Raw genomic sequence first — 17,793 nt, forward strand, 5'->3', positions numbered from 1 at the left:
GAAAAGTAGGCATGTTCTAAATTTGGTCAGACTGACCCTGAACTTAAGGAGGAAGGTTCTGAATGTGTGACGGGCTTTGAAAGTGTGGAAAGTACATCAAAGGGAAAATCTTGTATCGACTTAAAGAGGATCCAGGTGAACCTAAGCATAACAATATGTACTTAAGTATGTCATTTTAGAGTAGTATCAAGCTTACACCAAAATACTGTATATACTGTGTACACGTATGTTCACATCAGCCATGATGAGCAAAGCGTTTTGTGTTTTGTAAACACGTCTTGATCCGGCTTGTTGCATGCAATTTATTACCTCCGGGTAGGGAGATACTGTTTTCGGGCTATCCCTGTGTGTGTTTGACCAAGGAGCTCCTTGGTTTGACCGAATGCAGTCGTGTGGCAGTGAGGGAGGGGGAGATTTTGTAACCACAGGAAGGTCAACTTGGAGGTCGAACGGAAAATGTCATCGGTAGGATCATTTTCATACTTCAGTTTCGTGCTATAGTCGTGTCTGTTGCCTTACTGAAGCCTGTGTTAGGGAAAATTCAGATACTGATCATCGACAGGCTTGGTGAGAAAATCCACAACTCTAAATGCTCCGCGTAGGTTTTAACTCTCCCATTTCTTCGTGGAAATGGCCGTAGGCCAAAGTACCCCTCTAAAAGGTAGAACATGCAAATTCTGTGACAACTACATGTACTTACATATCTAATACGAGATGCAATTTTATGCCATATTGTACGGGTACCTTTTACAAAAATGAGCACCATTAGCATTGAATATAGAATTTATGTAGAAGACTGAAGGACACTGAAAATGTCAAAAATAGGATTCAATCAGATACCTGCTGTCATGCACGGATGAGCATACAATGTACAATAGGCAAGTGTACATGCGGTGTCTCTGTATGTCTCAAAAAGAGGGGAGACACTATTAGGCAAATAGATTCACACTGGTGTACGGTCTCTTATCACATATCAGTATATAGTATATTCTATTGCGCAAAACCTCATTTTTACGCACACCTTGAAATATGCGTAAAGGTTCCGTTTCTTCACTCGTTTGTACCTGGGTGCTTTAAGGTGTGATTAAAGAAAGGATCATCCAGCGATCACATTCGGCACTAGCCTAATCTCCAAGCTCTTTTTGGTGGCTACAAGATAGCCCGGCAACTGGCCCGGCAGGACAGTATATGAAACACAGTTGGTCGGCGCAAAAAAAAAAGAGATACCAGTACAGAAAAAAAAACCGATCCAAACGCCGTCACAAATAAACCGAAGTCTGGCCAACATATGCTTGGAGAATAATTTAGCTAGCCCAAGGACGTTTGCAGTGTCAGGCCGGCATCAATATGCGACATGGACACCAAATATATATAAATGTCCCTACCAGGATCTGTACACTCAATATCCACGCCAATATAAACACCTCACATCAAAATATGTTACTAATAATAGGCCCATAATCATGTTGCTCGCGATCGGCAATATTAATGGTAGCTGCTCACTTCTGGTGGAGACTTAGACACCTGAAAGTTCCTCTGAAGCTAAAAGTCATCCACAGTTACATTTGTACATACCGCCGGTCACAGATGAATACGTACCGGTAAGTTCGTATGTGTATTTTCGTAGTTTCTTTTCCTTCCGAGTGTGTTAAAGTATGATTGAGGAAAGCTATACTAGTATATTGAAATTAAGCTCGTACCATTACAAGATGCATTCAACATCCTACATAGGTTTGTCTATGTGAATTTCGTCTGTATTTAATACTCATAGGAAATTCAAACTCTACTACTGACATCCACCACCCTAGTGACGCTGAAGAAGAGTGGTAGATATCACTCGAAACGTCCGGAAATTATTCTCCCTAAAGCGAGGGTCACAACAAGTGGCAATCGCACAGAGATCGTACGTTGTAAGCACATAAATTATGAATAAATAGATGAAGTTGTTTAGTCATTTCACACTGGATTATTGAATTTTTAATGTGTAGACGTTTCAGCTAGTATCCACTAGCTTTCATCAGTACAAAGTGAGGACATTTCCGGTACAAGTTCTAAATAAATTACATAAATTATGATAATTTTCTATTTATTAAATTACAGCCTGTATCGAAAAATCCAATACGTTTTAATCTTTAATGGTGGGTATCGCCCCCCCAGGGAATCATTGCAAAAAGGCTACCAGTGTTTTCTGTCCGTTGCGCCCGAAAGATATTTCCTCCCTCTCCCGACAGGAAGGAAGCCTCAAACGTCGGAAACTTGACCTTTCCAGACGTGCCGGTTTCCGTCTTTCCAAACGGAAGGCCAAAGGGCATTGTACATACGTGTTCCACGAAAACGACAAAATGTGCGGCTGCTATTTTGTTTTGCGGTACGGTTTTCTTTTTAATTAATTTACACATGGTAGAAGGTGCAATGGGGTCTTAGGGAAGTCTTTGGAATGTTACGTTCTTTTGTATCCATTAGGTGACTCTGGCAAAACTTGTCAATGGAAGTTGGATGCTCGAATAATTTTTTCAATAAGTTTAACGATGATTTCGTGATGACCAAGAACGTTCTACTCTGAATTACGCTTCATAAATAATTTCCAGACAACGGTTGTATAACAGTGGCCGGCTAGCCTCCTGTGCAGGCTCCGGGGCGGGTGGGAATTTTGATACAGCGTTTTGAAGAGTTTTTACGCGTTATTTTAATAGCCACCGACAAAAGGTTCCATTCCGCTGATAAAAACCCATAAATAAATGACTCGTCTTGGGGCTTGTTTCTGCAGTTTTAAATGCCCTAAGTATGAAAGGCTGACTCAAATGTGCTAATAAAGCAGTATGTGTCAATATCAGAAAGATTGCCTTACTAAGAATATTTCCAATTCTGATGCCCTGACATATCGCATTGGATGCCTTTTAAAAAAGTAAGGATGAATACACCATCTTGGAGACCTTGTGTGACCTTACTGGGGGAAACGCTCGGGTTTCCGACGTTTACTAAGGCGTCCGGAACGCTTGTAGGTCAGTTGTGGGTTTGTCATCTGCTCGGACATTAGTCACGGTAGTAAGTATACATTAATCTGGCTGGAAATGACCCGACACGAGAGGGTTGACGGGACAGGGGTAAAGGTCAACATTCCTGGAATCCTGTAGATGTGAGCAAGGCTGTGGAGGGAAGACAGGCGGAGCGCGGTTTTCTGCTTCAAGAAGCAGAAAACAAGGCTACAGTATATCTTGGTGATTTATATACTGCACCATACCAACGCTTGAAATATTTATATATCATCTGCCCCCTACCATCTCTCTCTATCTTTTTTTCTTTCTTTCTTCCTGGAAACTTGTGCGAATTCTGATCCGCAGTAACTGTGTGGGTGGAGTCACTTCTGCCCAGCCTGCCAACTTGACCTTAAGGTCAATCTGCGGTAACCACGCCCCCTCGCGCTCCCTCCTGCCACTCTACAAGTCAAATCCATGTGCCTTCTACAAGTAAACACAGACAAACACACCCAAATTACCGTACCCAGAGGTAACAGGGCCGTCAGCTATGATCATAAAACATGTGAACAACCACAGATCAAAGACAGTGAAAGGCAGGCTCGTCTGATTTGATAGAACGATCCAGGTCGGTCACCAACACATGGCTGTTTTATTTTATAGCAGGGACACGGCAAGGGAGCTCGGATCATGTACACAGTTTCGCTTTAACGAGGTTTGCTGCCTCTTGGCTGATAGAGGAACCAGTGTTTGGCTTCGCTGTTTGACGACATTTTAGCGCTTTTCTGACAGAATATGTGTTGTGTTTCCCAGCGTCCTTGTTCAGGGCTACCACATGTTTCAACTCTGTTGCTATTTTGGAGTCATCCCAACTTCTGACTGTGTTGCCGTCCTTTGAAATCAGCATTCAGTGCAAATACACGGGAAACTCATTTCAGTCTGAACACGTTCTTCCTTTTTGTACAGCCTCTTTGACTTAATCTAAAAACATGATGTGTCATTAAAGTGACGGTAACCGCATAGTTGACTTCTTTCTGCCCACGGACTCAGTCCTGGCTCAGAGCCTAGTACCATCCCGGTGGACAGAACCGCTAGTTCAAGGAACGCTTAAAAATGAGAGACCCCTTCCTTCCAACCTTCTCAACTCAAGGATAAACCGTACACGCCAGACTTCGAGGAACATGCGGACGGCATCTTGGCAGCAGAGCCGGGCTGTGGGCGCCTTGGAGACGGCGTAGACTCGCTGAGGTCAGTCAAGACGTTTTGTAACTGTCTCACGAATGCCGAACATTATGAGGGAGGAGGGGGCGACGTGCATTTGTTTGGGGGCAGGCATCGAGGTCAGACGAGGCCTGGCCAGCATCGGCATGTGGGGCATGTGATAAGTTCGTAACATGGGTCTTCTCGGTTCTGGTTTGTAAATCTTGGCTGGACCGACCTCCATCCCTTTGGTGAAGAAGGTCCCTGCAACCCAGGAGCTCTTTTGTTTGTGATAAAGGGGGAGAGTTTGGCGTCTTGCCATGCTGTCAACAGGCGTTTTGTAATCGTGATCGATTGAAGTTTTTCTTTGAGGCTTTCACGTATTTCCTCCTTAGTATTCCATGATATATTATTTCTTATCTTTCGTCTGCGTTTTTCAAATGTCTGACCTACAACTCATACTTCAGTTTAATATATATGGCAAGAAACCCAATATACACAGCAAACAAGACATCACTTGTGTTTCGTTGTTGGAGAAAGATGACAGCTTTGCATGCTGAGATCAGCTATAGGTACGGTAATGTTTTTAAAAATCGTTCCCAAGCTACGCTCAGCAAGGAGTCCACTGTGTATGGTGGGATGGTTCGATGGTCAATCTCATCATCATGAAAATGTGACGATGTGTTTTGTTTCCATCTCTTCAAACGGAGTAGAAGGTGTGCGATTTCATCGGTGACTCGAAAGAGATTAGTCGCGAGTGTGTTCTGTCCGATACACCGTGTTTTCCTTCCACCCAAGGGGCAGCCATGGGGTCCACAGGGGGCCTCGAGTTCCCCCACCGCGGCGATTCTAATCAAGGGCCGCGGGGAGGCCGTCCGCTGGCAGGGGAAGTATCACAGCACGTGTGTGTTTTGATGGAAAGCAGATCCAGATCTCCCCTGTACTCCGCCGTTTATGTAGAGAACATTTCGGACCAGATGTTGTTTTTCTTCGTTCATGAATCGTCGTTGGAGGGACTGGTCTTCATTTCTGACAGATTATTTTCCGGCAAAGTCACGGGAAAGATCTGATGATAGTCTCCCAACCAGACGCGTCGGAGGACGTGCGTGCTGAAAGGTAGAAGGCTGGAAGACGGCCAAGATGAGGACGTGAACTTGAAGGCTAACGGCGCTGTGAATGATACTGGAGCTGCGTAGTCTCGACTTCTGGGGCAATGGGCACAATTATGTGCCAATAGGCGCGTATTAGCTGCAAACTCTGGTATGTAAACATCATTCTTTTCCTTGCGGGAGGGGCACCAAATTATTTGTTTTCTGTCACTGTATATTCTGTAGCATTTGTACTGATATGTTGCAAGTTGTGTAGCGTTTAATTATGTGTTGTGTGTATGTTATGAGCGCTGGAACTTAGAGGGCTAAAGGTTATCTGAAGAAAACATAAACATTACCTATCAGTATTACACAATCGGTCTCGTAAATTGTTGCAGATGTGGCCGAATCCCATGAGATCCCATGAGGCTGTTTCCTACGGCAAACCGGCAAACGACTTGCATCTCCGTAGTACATTTTATTTACATGAAGCCTGTGTAAGGAAACAAACAACAAGGACTACTGCCAGTGACTATCAGTAGTACACAATCGGTCCCGTAAATTCTTGCAGATGTGGATAAAGCTCTGTAGCCAAATCCCATGAGTCTGAGAGACTGTTTCCTACTACAAAAGACTTGCACCACCGTAGTACATTTATTTACATGAAGCCAACGTGATGAAAAAATAAGGACTACTCCCCTGGTCAGTACTCGTACAACATCAGGAGTGAATTCCGCGTTGGGAATTTGCCGGCACGATGCGCTCCATGTGTGATCTTCCAGACGAAACTGTCCCCGGGCGTATATCTTCCAGACGGGGCGGGGAAAATTAGTTACGATTCCTCCCGGGGCACGCTACACCGGCCAGGGTCAAGGTTTCCCTTCATTTTCCCCCATAAGGATCTAGTATTCTTCAAGTAGATGTATGGTTCCGGCTCTGTTGTTTTTTTGTTGAATTTTACGCGCCGTTTATTTTGTCTCCCGTGATCACACTTCTGTCCCGGATGACCAGACGAACAGGTAAAGGTAGGAAGACGCCAGAACAACATCACATGAAGCACTAGAATAACAGGCCGTATATCTACATGGTATAATCTATAATGGAACCTATAAGAGCTCAGAGCTCTAGATCTTAAAAAACCCTTAGTTTACAATATAAGAGAATCTTGACCGTTGTACCCTGAGAATAGAAAAGGACGGCGCATAGACGTGTACAATTGAACGAACACTTTTTTTCCGAATAGTACATCTTAGATTTCAAAGTTCCGTATCTTTAGGATGTTTTACATTCTTCTAGGGCTCTGGGTCAGTTGTTCCCGACCTGTGCATGCATGCATATGGAAACCATGTCCGAATATCAAAATTGGATCTGAAAGGCTGATGGCCGACTTAGATTAGCATGATGTACATCGGTCCTTCATTTACAACCGGTCTTGACCGTAATGACCGGATATTTGTAAGGTCGCAAATTGAAGTTGGAGGTGGTCCCTGTCCACCTTAATTGCTGACCCTTGTAAACACGCCTGTGGGAAGAAGGAACAGGCAGAAATAAGGACAAGGTGTGGGTCGGTCGGTCTGATCTAGCCTCTACCAGGCTTCGGGAGGCGACTGGAAGGCTAGAAATTGGCCAAATTGAGAGATAACAAGTCGAGGGAGTTGGTTCGCCAAAGAGTACATTTTGCACAGTTTGTTTACAGTTTGGCAAACTGTACTCTCTAGCTGACCAACTCCTCTGGCATGTCACCTCTCTATTTGGCCAATTTCTACTCTTTCCAGCCGCCTCCCGAAGCCTGGTTGAGGCTAGGCCTGAGAATGGTCGTCCAAGCACCCTTAGCAGGCTCACCCAACTTATTTTGTGTTTTATTGCTGCGGACTTTCTAGACGAGCAACCAGACCACTTACCATCGGAACACCAATAGAAATAGCAAGACATCACAACGCAGTGCACGGACTGACCCCTTGGACTGACCGAGCTAGTACTAGTAGTAGTACTAGGGGCCTCCTAGGTTTGTGCGGCCTTGCCAGTGGGGAGGAGGGAGGGTTTGGAGAGGACAAGGTCGTGGGAAAGTAGCCTCCTAGTCTGTGTTGTCCGTTTTTTGGCATGACGAAACTTAAACTATTTCATAAACATAAATATACTCAACAATACTTGCAATGCATTTGCCATGCTTTCACAAAATGATAAGTTCATATCAGATTTGTCTCCTTGATGCGACAGCTGAAAAAAAAGCGATGAACTTTGGAGTAGAAATTCACGCATTATTCAACAGCTAAGTCCATGCGGGCTGTCATTTACATACATAATGTATTATGTAGTCCATTTCCTCGCATTACTGTAGGTAGGGGTGACTCACTAAACCCCTGAACCCTGTATCTTACTGGTCTCTTCCTATAAGCTACTTTAGAACGAGAGCCGTTTACAGTTTAATTGATTGCGTCCAACCACATCTACGGAACGCCACACGTCTGTTGAGCCTTGTCATCGTTTGTTTTTACCAGAAAAGTCGATGTTTGTTTGATCAGATTAACGCGAAGCAGATCCTGACCGACCCGGAGGACGGAGCCGTGTGTTTGTTCTGCCGTACGGTTCACATCTGGGCCGGGGCTAGCTGTAGTCACATACTCGGTTCACGTACGTATGTTTCCGGTTCACTTGCTTGTCGGTTTGCTTGTGGACAGCACAACTCGAGAAGTTGTGAATAGATCTTGGTGATCTTTTGCGTGAAGGTAGGTGTAGATGAGATGAAGGGAAAGTTCTAATATGGGCCACCTTGCGGTTTTCTATGGTACCGCAGCAAAACCTCTCCTTTTTCAGGGAGGTAGCTTCCACAAGTTCTAAGGTACCAACATCATGCGGCAAGAAAGTGTAACCCTTCCGCTTGTTTGTCATTTGCCTTGTCAATCATTCATGGTTGTTGACATTTGGCATGTTTAAAAAGGACGCGGTCACATCCACTCGTGCGCGATTTGTATTGTCGTGGGGTTTCCTGACGACAGAACTGACAAACCCTACAATTTGCTGTGCGGTGCGAAAACTGCTTACGCCTGCCCCCGAGTAACGTACAATACTGACGTCAAAGCAGGCCAATTTACACGCAGAAAGAAAAATCTACGTACGAAGTTTACGTAAGCTTGCGTGCGTACGCAGCTTTCGTACACCAGGTTTTTGCCCGAGTATCGAATTCGAATCCATATGCGCTCCTTAGAATGTCATCCATAAGATTGACTTCAGAGAAACGATGCTCGTAGCGAAGCTCGAAGCTCGAAGCTCGAAGTTCTCTTTCTGTGAACTTCACAAAATTTGTTTAACCTTCAAAGAATGTGCCCCCTAACCCAAGCAGCAACATTTTCTTGATATCTACCACATCTCGCCTCTGTCACCCTTCTAGCCTCGTGTACTTGTGTGGAGCAAGTGCCTTCTTGGTTATAACCTGGTAACAGATTCAAGGTGTTGTACCGTGTTTTTGAAGCTGCGCATTTAGTATGTCTTTCATAGCGGGAGGATTTGGAGAGGGTTGAAAAGGCCGCAAAATGCCAACAATCCAACCCTACCATTTCACATATCATTAGAAAGAATATGTTTTCACTAATATCGTTGTGTTTCTTTTGTAACTTTTACATTTACAACTTTTGTGTTACAAATTAACAATTGTCTTTCAAATTGTGTGACTTAATAGTATCATCGATTATCGATAATAGCATATAATTATTTATTAGTGACACGTGCGTTCTTCTTGTCTATTTAAAGAAACGAGAAATGTTAGCTTGAAAGTTCATCAGTGTCAGTAGAAGACATTCTGACACAGGGTAAGTTTGAGAACTTCAACTTTATTCAACTGTAAGACGATATAGCTATAACGATATTTCGAAGCCTACATGTAGCTCACAGAAAACAAAAACATTCCATTTGCGCCTGCTTTTCATCTTGTGTAGTATGAAAATCCTATCTCGACGGGTACAGAAACCTTCTTAGTGGAATCCCAACATGCCGCGGGCCTTGGTACACTTTAATGAGTGCTGAAGTACCTACGTACCGGTACCAGCTTTATGCTATCAAATGTCAAATCTCTGCACAATCGGGCGCTGATCTAAAGTCACACTGATGACACAGTTAGCGATGATATATATTACTGCGCTGAAATCGCTTGGGTGCCTTTAACTAAATAGAACAAAATTTAAGACAGTAAAGTAAATAAAACTAAAGTAAAAAGAAATTTACTGTAGACACTGGAAGTCGTCTTCTCCCTAACTAATAACTCTCCATCAAACCCCTCTGTTGCATATTGATGAAAATTAGGTGAAACATTTGCTAGGAGCAGAAGGGTAAGCTTGTCAAAGAAGGTCGACTTACTCTTCAGACCAATTATGTGGGCTATTTGGCCATGGCCAATTTAGATATTTTTGTGTGTCTGGTGACCGCCAGTGCCAGTTGGTGCTAGCCTCACTTCAGGTCCTCTTGTTGCGGCTCTATCAAGGAAGTACACGAAAGAAAGGTCAACAAAACACGTGTTACGAAAGCAAATAAAAGTTTTCGGTCTGAACGTACGTTCTTGACGTACGTCAAACCAGACCGATTTACTGACACAGTCAGCAGAAAAATTCGACGAACGCACTTTTCGTACGCTAGCGTAGGTACGCAGTTCCGTAAATCAGGTTTTTCCCTGCGTGTTTAAAAATCTCTTATGGGGAAGAATCTCTATTTCTGCTTATGTTATCTCTTATTACCTTCGTGTACGGTGGATTCGCTTTTTGTGAGTCTGATTATTTGTTTCCTTGTGTGTCCGTGGTTATTTGCATTAAATGAGACGTTCCACGCACATTACGTCTTTCGCACAGGCGCACAGTACGTTTTGACGACGTGCTGTTGGGGTCAGTACTAAGTAGCATGTACTTACCTTACACAAACCTGCCCAGTACTTCCACACGCATGCAAATGTAGTTGTTCCAGGTCACGACCAGGAAGCGGACATAGCGTGCAGTGACGGGCTCGGCCAGTAGGTGGCGTAGTGGTGTGTCCCCGTCGCTGTTACCTGCAGGACCTACATGTCAACAAGAAATGCGGATCCAGAGTCCCATAAAAAGTCCATATGTGTTGTCTTCCTAACACTAATAGAAAAGTTGTGCACTTTTACTAGAAGTATACTTTAACTTAAGTAGAATAGTGTTAGGAATTATTCAACATTCGATGTTGGATCATTATATTGGAATTATGAGATTCATCTCTACAGAAGAGTGAGGCGACGATGATGAATAATATATTGGAATAAGAATAATATTTTTATTTTCGTAGCCTCCCAGAATTGGCAGATTTACCTATGGGTACGATGGAATTTGGGGGTGTATTTGCTTGTGTTCGTAGGTTTTTGGAAGCAGCATGAGTCGAGAAGAGGTGGTTAATATAAGATCAAGTTGGAAGGATGTCATGGCTTCAGCCACGCATGTTACCCGGTACCCTCAGGGCTTATAAGGTTTCAGTTATACTGGGGCCGTTCAAAGTACGTAAGAACCGCCACTTTGGTTGTGCCAAACTGCCAATACACTCAAAAACTTTAGATACTTCTATAGGTTTGAACTCTCAATTGCTTTGTGAAGATACCATACTAATACCTTTTGTCGCCCAGAGCTGTCTCTGTAAGGCCGCCACGTGTTGCCGTCTGTGCTAAAGCTCAGTTTGTAAGTTGTCACCCACTGTTTATAGTCACGGAACCGGCCTTGTGTCACCACGCCCCACACCTCAGCCAGCTTTCCTAGGTCAACCTGGGAAGAACATGTATGCACTGTACATGTATATTTGATAAATCTCCTCTTACTGAAGCTGACATTAAAGTAGAAAACTCGTTTACTGAAACAAAAACGGCTCTGGTTGAGACAGAAAATTGCTTAAAGCTAAATCAACTCCGTATATCTACTCTAGGCCAAGGCCTACCCACACGCAACGTAAAATCCACAATGGGAGCTCTGTAGAGGGACTCAAATTAAAAATCTTTCTTTGGCTGTCAAAGATCTAGCTGCTACATGTACATACCAAATATGTGTGTCAGTCGGGGAATACACTTGGTCTGAAGGTTTTGCGAGTTATCCTGTCCAAAACCGAAACGACGGCACCAGAAAAAAAACTTTAAAAACTCTTTCCTTGAACCAGAAAAAAAACACAGAAAAAACGCTTTCCTCACCTAAAGGCTAAGTAGTAAAGCCACTGAGTTATCCAGTCTAAAACCAAGGCGGCGGTACTGGAAAAATAACGTTAAGGATGCCTGACCTGAAGCCACTGGTTACCGTCGTTCGTTTTCACGCACCATGTGCCGATACCTCCTCCATCCGCCACGGTGTACAGACGGCCTCTCCTCGGTCCTTGATCACCGTTGTACTCCGAGGAAGCTGTCATCTGGGCGTCAGGGATCGCACCGGACTCCACGCCAAGTGGATATGGCCCTGAGCCAATACATAATCAATCACAATAGTGATCATGGAATCTGCCAGAAAATGTTGAATACTTTCTATTTGTTGTTTTCCTAAACTCACCAATTTCTTTGTCCTGAGAATATTAACCATCTGAAACAGGTACAATATTTTTAGATGCTGTTTGTTATTGTCTCTCACCCCATCATTGAAACGCTACGCTCTCTCCTCTTTTGTCAGCAAAGATTGACTAACGTTAGAGACTCTTCTAACCCACCAGCATCATCACCTTCAGCCGACGCTGAGTACTACTCAAATCCTACCTTTGTTCGTTATTTTGTGCCTAAAACAGCATATTTCCTTCCTGTTTCCATAGCAGGGTTTCGGTAGCATACAATGAGGTGTTGCTAGCCCTTCGGCCAACCACGCAAAGGCCGAACATGTATGGACCCACCTTTAACTTCCCAAATTATCCTCTCCGTCGCCTCTTCCAACTGTCGGCTCAACTTGTTGGAAAGACCAGTGGTCAAGTTGTACGCGAGGACTTTGAGCTCTGTGGTATCTGTTGAGCTCCCCGTCCCGGAGACGCCTTCTAGACGCTCGCTGACTCTCTGTAAGGAGTTCTTGAGGTGATGCAGGAGGTTGGTAGCGGTGCCCTTCCATGCCAGCAGCGCGTCCAGGTCCGACTGCATGCGGCCGACGCTGTCGCAGGTTTGTCGATCGGCCGGCGCGGGCAGGGCGCAGCTGCAGGAGCAGTGGACGCCAGGCGCGCGGCCGTTCCCGGCTTCCTCCCCCGCTGTTGTCACCTCCGACTCTTGTGCGCGCGTGTCGGCACACAAAATCGAGCAAATGCACATCGCAATCAATAAAAACCACCTTCAGATCTATTTGCGCCATCTTCACGAATACAGTTAGCTACCTGGTACCTAACTGTGGCAAACAGATATGAAATCGGGGAGGAAAGAAGTAACAAGTGTTTTATATACTAGTAGTCCGATTCTACCACTTTTATTTGGACAGTGTACATTTTTCGTGCTCGTCGAAATCGACCCTCTCAAGCTAAACCTTAACGAATGATAGTCGATCAAAACACCTGTCGAAATATATCAGCTTCATTAGCAATATATGTCACTAAACGTTCGGTTATCCATGCGTCTTTTAGCATCATAAAACATGAAGCTACCTTCAAGTTTTTGGCCCTGTCCTTTCCGGTCGATTTCCCGGAAACGACATGTACAAATTGAAAGCATCAGCGCAATCGTGTTTTGACCCATTCCTCTACAATCTGCTTCCTCGACAACTTTTCAGGAAGTGAGAACTTGCCGTGTTGGACGTGAACCAACAGCTGTCAGCAGTGGTCCGTCGTAGAACACAGTCATCTCTGTACTCAATTCAACAAGTCCGACTCTGTTTGCGTAGTTCAATGGTTCCAGAACTTCACAACACTCTCTGTGACCCCCCCTGGTCCATCTGTTCATTTCTACAAATCGCTATAATCTTTGGTTACATGAAGTTCATCTTCAGATTCGCCCGCCTTGAATCTTGAACCTCTGTCCAACTAAAGCCTCGGTTGTGTATTTGAGCTATACCTGCAACCACAAAATGAGAAACCGCTGTGTCTCTTGGCACAGTCTCAATCCTCTATCGTCTTACAAAATGTTCATATTGGCATATTTTCAAACCCTCCTATGCTACCAGGATCCTATGACTCTATGTACATCGCCAAGGAGCAAAGTTTAACGAAACAACATGTAGAAACTGAAAGCATCAGCACAATTGATTGTGCTGATGCTTTCAGTTTGCACATTTTGTTATCGTATTTGGACGCTTTCCTCTACAATTTGCTCCCTCGACAACTCTTCAGGAATTGAGAACTTGCCGTGTTGGACATGAACCAACAGCTGTAGGCAGTCATCTCTGTACTCAATTCAACAAGTCCGACTCTGTTTGCGTAGTTAGAGGGTTCCATGCCAGAATCTTACAACTTTCTCTTTAATCTCCCCTGGTCCGTCTGTTCATTTCAACAAATCACTGTAATCTTTGGTTACAGAATGTTAATGTTGAGATACGCCAGCCTTGAATCTTGAACCTCTTTCTATGATCTAACCGAAGCCTCGGCTGTGTATTTAACCTATACCTGCAACCACAAAATGAGGAACCGCTGTGTCTCTTGGCACAATCTCAATCCTCTATCTTCTTACGAAATGTTCACATTGGCACATTTTCAAACCCTCGCATGCTACCAGGAGACTAAGTACACCAAAGATAAATGTCGCCAGGGAGCAAAGTTCAACGTCTCGTGTTTTTTCTTACGTTTATTTTTAAAGTACAGTTTATGTGAGATTGTGAGCCGGGGGATGGCAGTCTGACCGTTTCCCGTAGGGCTTTCAGGCCTCAGAAGCAGAGATGTTGTGCACCTTTGTCCCGATTAGAAGGAGAGCTACACTTACGGATCTCGAAAACACAAAGGGAAAATACAATATTTTGACGGCTAGGTACTTGCCGTTTATCAATGGACCAAAAAGCAACTGAAAAGTGAGAAGTTGAATTAAGTTAACAGATACAAAATCATCTGTCATTAGTCTGATACATCTGTTTACAATGCTTTCTTGTACCTGTACTAAGCCCATGCATTGTGGCAAAAATCTTCAATAAAAATAAAGGTTCATTCATAAATCATCGGCCTGTCAGTTGATCGTTAACTTAACTCAGTAAGCTGGATACTATTTGTTGTGACGCTGACATACATTGATACAATGTACACTGTGTCGTTCTGCAGATGATGGCCTGCCCAGTCTCTCCATGGCGGTTACTTCAGCGCAAACGCTACGTGTTCTACAGCGTCCTCTTCGTCGCTCTGTTCGCACTGGCTCCCCTGTTCTATGACGTCGGCCTTCTCAGGCCGAAGCCTACTCTTGCAAACCAGAATGCAACGAGGCAGCGGGAGGTACCGAACATCACGGGAAGAGGAACTCCTAGGGAACATCATAACGTCATAGCATCTTCGCCAAGACATGTCTCTGTCAAGCCATGGACTAAGATATTTCCCGCCGTAACTGGTACGAGTCATAACACCGACCGGAGAAAAACGACAAAGAACGTCCACCTGTCTAGTGATGGCGCAAACCTGGTAAACACAGAAATGGACGACAGCGACGAAAAAAGGAAACATGTTCCTTCACTGCAAAGAAGTGAAATGCCACCAAGAATATCCGAGTCCACCCCTTATCATCATGTGATGGACAACATCAGAACAATGTCGTCTGTCCCTCATCAGGATGACAATCTCGCCCCGTCACGTTCAGATCTCGCGAGAGTTCAAGGGCAGACCAAAAGACTTGGAGTTGTCATCTTAGCGCTCATGCGTACAGGCTCCTCATTTGTTAGCGAGTTGGTGAACAACAATTTGGATTTCTTTTACCTCTTTGAACCCATGTGGACCCTCAAACACAACGGTAAATACTTCTTCAGACCAAAAGGGAAAGGCGTAGTTGCTGACACGAAAGGAGTTCGGGTGAACCAGTTCGACCGGGAGTACACGAGCTTACACGAGCGCGCCAAGCTGCAGATGTTGAGCGACGTTTTTCACTGCAACTTCACGGCGATGGCGCCGTTTTACACCTCGTATCTCACGGGGGCTTTCATCGGCAGGAACGCCAGTCGGACGGTGAATGACGCTTGCCGGAACGGCCGCTTCATCGGGGGGAAGAGAACAGGCCGCCTGTTAGGCAGCAGAAGCAGACCCGTCTGCCCTATGTATTCCTGGAACGTTCCGAGAGTTCTGGCGGACCTTTGCACGAACCACAAGCACTCGGCGGTGAAAACCATCCGAGTAGCCAGCGTGGAGGAACTCGTACCACTTATACAGGATCCGTCGCTGGATATGAAGATTCTTCACTTGATAAGGTGAACATCAGTCTTAAGCCCGTGTCAGACATTCAGAATACCTGTATTCGTTGTCGTTGTCGTTAGGTCTTAGGTTGGAAGCAGTCTGACGAAGTCTGAGTAATAGTCAACATTGTAGGCAATAGTCCTGTTCAAAATCTGCATACATTATATATGATAAAAAGTAGATGACATAAAAAGAAGTCTAGAAGTAAAATTAGTACTTGTAAGTTTAATTTTTCAAGCAAAATTCATTTTGATGCCTGTCATAGTTTGTTCCAAAGACTCAAATCATAAGATTCGGTCAGTGTATACATCATATGTTATCACTGGATAAACGGGATTTTATAAGAATAAAGTGGTTAACGTTATGCTTTGACAGGGACCCTCGGGCAATAGTAGCTTCCAGGCTGGACGTGTTACACCCCGGCGCCGTGCGGAACCTATCGGGACTGCAGGAGCTGCTTGTACGGTCCGTCGAATTCGACGACATCTGCGGGTGGATGGAAAGTAACGTGCAGTACAGGGACCACATACCTCAGCACCTACAGGGCAGGTAAGGCGGTAGTTTTCGGTCACATAGCCCAGATTTGAATAAACGCACAGATTGCGCAAAGTATAGTCTTCAGTGACAATGATAGACTGCTTTCGCACTATACATAAAAGACTTTTTCAACGAGTTGGTCCGTGTTCTTCTGAATGTTTGCTTAGAAACGAACCGAGTCCCATTTTTGTGTTGTTTGCTGCCACGGTAATGGAACCAATACTGCCATCCGTAATATTGTGTTCGAAGATGTTTCTAGGTACAGGGTTCTGTATATTGGGCCCTGAATTGCCCTGGCATTCACAATACTGACTTTGATGATTCACACATTTTAAAAAGTACCATATCATCCCACGACAGGTACGCTTTAGTAAGATACGAGGACGTGGCAGCCAACCCCTCAGCGATGGCGGAGAAAATCTACAACTTTCTGGGGATCCCTTTGCCAGATGAGGTCAATACCTACTCTCATATTTTATCACATTTTAGTGTGTGAATACTTGCTGACAAATTTACATGTACAGTACCACCACTGGTACTGTACTGGTGTCGAAGCTGGTGTGTTACGCCGAATGGCGGTTATACCGGCTATACCGATACAGATACCTTCCTATTGTACATGTAGGTCATGCAGTGGATCGACAAGAACACGAAGGGAAGTCATCACATCGTCAACAAGTACCAGACCAACAGGAACTCTCGGGCCTCCCTGGACACCTGGCGACACAAACTGGTCTTTTCTTCCGTCTCCAGGATACAGGACAGGTACAGACTATCTAAATACAATCTCATACTGTCTAAACCAGCTCAGAAAAGAAATGGTCCTGCCTTCAAGTGCCAGAGCTATGAACCAAGGATTAAGGCGTTGAAAAAAAATCTCAAAATGTTGACACATCTACCACTTTTTCATACATTAGCATGAAACGCTTGAGTTTTTTATTTCTTTCCGGACTCCCTGTTTGTTATTGCTTTTGTGACATGCGTGGTCTATAAATAGTAGATCATTGTGTTTATTTTTCTTCATTTTCATTTTGGTCATGTACTACATAGTATATAGACTCAGATGCTGGGGATACATCCTTATCCAACCTTTCTTCATGTAGTCAATTTTTCCTCCATGCAGATGTCGCCCCATCATGGCGAAGCTTGGATACCGACCGGTGAACAGTACAGGCGAACTGACTAACATGACGAACATACTGATAGAGGAGCCGTCACCAGAAATCGCTAATTTGATTATATAAACTTCGATGTTTGCTGTAGTCTCTACCAGACCTCGTGTGGGCTGACAATGGAAAAAATCGACTAACTTATCTTTGCCTTGCCAGTTATAGCCTGGGTACCATCCTCCGTAGTTTCCGCCGGCTCCCTAATGTCGCTGGCTACCACCGGCGGAAGCTACGGAGGATGGCACCCAGGCTAGGCTAGTCATTGGAGTAAATGGTTACGCTGTGGGCCTCTAAATCCTTTAGAAAATCATTCAATCTGTTTGGCCCGTTTCTATTTCATCAGCAACCCACAAAGTTTGGTAGAGACTATATTTCCTGCCTTGTAATTCAAACATTATTATGCTTGGAGAATGATGATGGTTATTTTGCTGTGCAAACAAAATTATTGAGATATAACTTTACACTCTTATACTAAGAGACTTGATCAGATATATAAGGATAGTCCGTATGGACCAAGAAAATACTAGTAGTTGT

General features: G+C 44.3%; 2 protein-coding genes across 3 annotated transcripts; one reads left to right on the plus strand and one right to left on the minus strand.

Moving 5' to 3' along the window:
* The first annotated feature begins 3,928 nt into the window (after positions 1-3,928).
* Positions 3,929-17,447, plus strand: LOC109463393 (carbohydrate sulfotransferase 1-like). Of its 2 annotated transcripts, none has more exons than XM_019760201.1 (6): positions 3,929-4,223; positions 14,441-15,567; positions 15,929-16,102; positions 16,451-16,544; positions 16,716-16,855; positions 17,214-17,446. In XM_019760201.1, the coding sequence occupies exons 2-6, from the start codon at positions 14,441-14,443 to the stop codon at positions 17,332-17,334; spliced, it is 1,656 nt and encodes a 551-aa protein (XP_019615760.1). In that variant the 5' UTR covers positions 3,929-4,223; the 3' UTR covers positions 17,335-17,446. The 2 variants fall into 2 exon arrangements, with proteins under 2 accessions (XP_019615760.1, XP_019615769.1); XM_019760210.1 differs by lacking the exon at positions 3,929-4,223 and adding an exon at positions 4,900-5,435 and having other exon boundaries at positions 17,214-17,447.
* On the minus strand, positions 9,079-12,642 carry LOC109463546 (adipocyte enhancer-binding protein 1-like). The gene is made up of 5 exons (XM_019760390.1): positions 12,116-12,642; positions 11,522-11,694; positions 10,870-11,019; positions 10,158-10,301; positions 9,079-9,729 (listed from the first exon to the last, which is right to left on the minus strand). Exons 1-4 carry the CDS (start codon positions 12,516-12,518, stop codon positions 10,212-10,214), a joined length of 816 nt encoding a protein of 271 aa, XP_019615949.1. The 5' UTR covers positions 12,519-12,642; the 3' UTR covers positions 9,079-9,729; positions 10,158-10,211.
* Positions 17,448-17,793: the final 346 nt, after the last annotated feature.

Source organism: Branchiostoma belcheri, unplaced genomic scaffold (genome assembly GCF_001625305.1).
Source record: "Branchiostoma belcheri isolate BF01 breed outbred unplaced genomic scaffold, Haploidv18h27 scaffold1, whole genome shotgun sequence".
NCBI lineage: Eukaryota > Metazoa > Chordata > Leptocardii > Amphioxiformes > Branchiostomatidae > Branchiostoma > Branchiostoma belcheri.

Coding starts and splice junctions, on each gene's coding strand:
- LOC109463546 (XM_019760390.1), bottom strand. CDS start 12,518: ATGTGCATTTGCTCGATTTTGTGTGCCGACACGCGCGCACAAGAGTCG. Junction 11,020..11,521: donor ACGGTAACCAGTGGCTTCAG/GTCAGGCATCCT, acceptor TGTTCTTCCCAG/GTTGACCTAGGAAAGCTGGC. Junction 10,302..10,869: donor ACAGCTCTGGGCGACAAAAG/GTATTAGTATGG, acceptor GTTGACATGTAG/GTCCTGCAGGTAACAGCGAC.
- LOC109463393 (XM_019760201.1), top strand. CDS start 14,441: ATGATGGCCTGCCCAGTCTCTCCATGGCGGTTACTTCAGCGCAAACGC. Junction 16,103..16,450: donor CCTCAGCACCTACAGGGCAG/GTAAGGCGGTAG, acceptor ATCCCACGACAG/GTACGCTTTAGTAAGATACG. Junction 16,545..16,715: donor GGATCCCTTTGCCAGATGAG/GTCAATACCTAC, acceptor TTGTACATGTAG/GTCATGCAGTGGATCGACAA.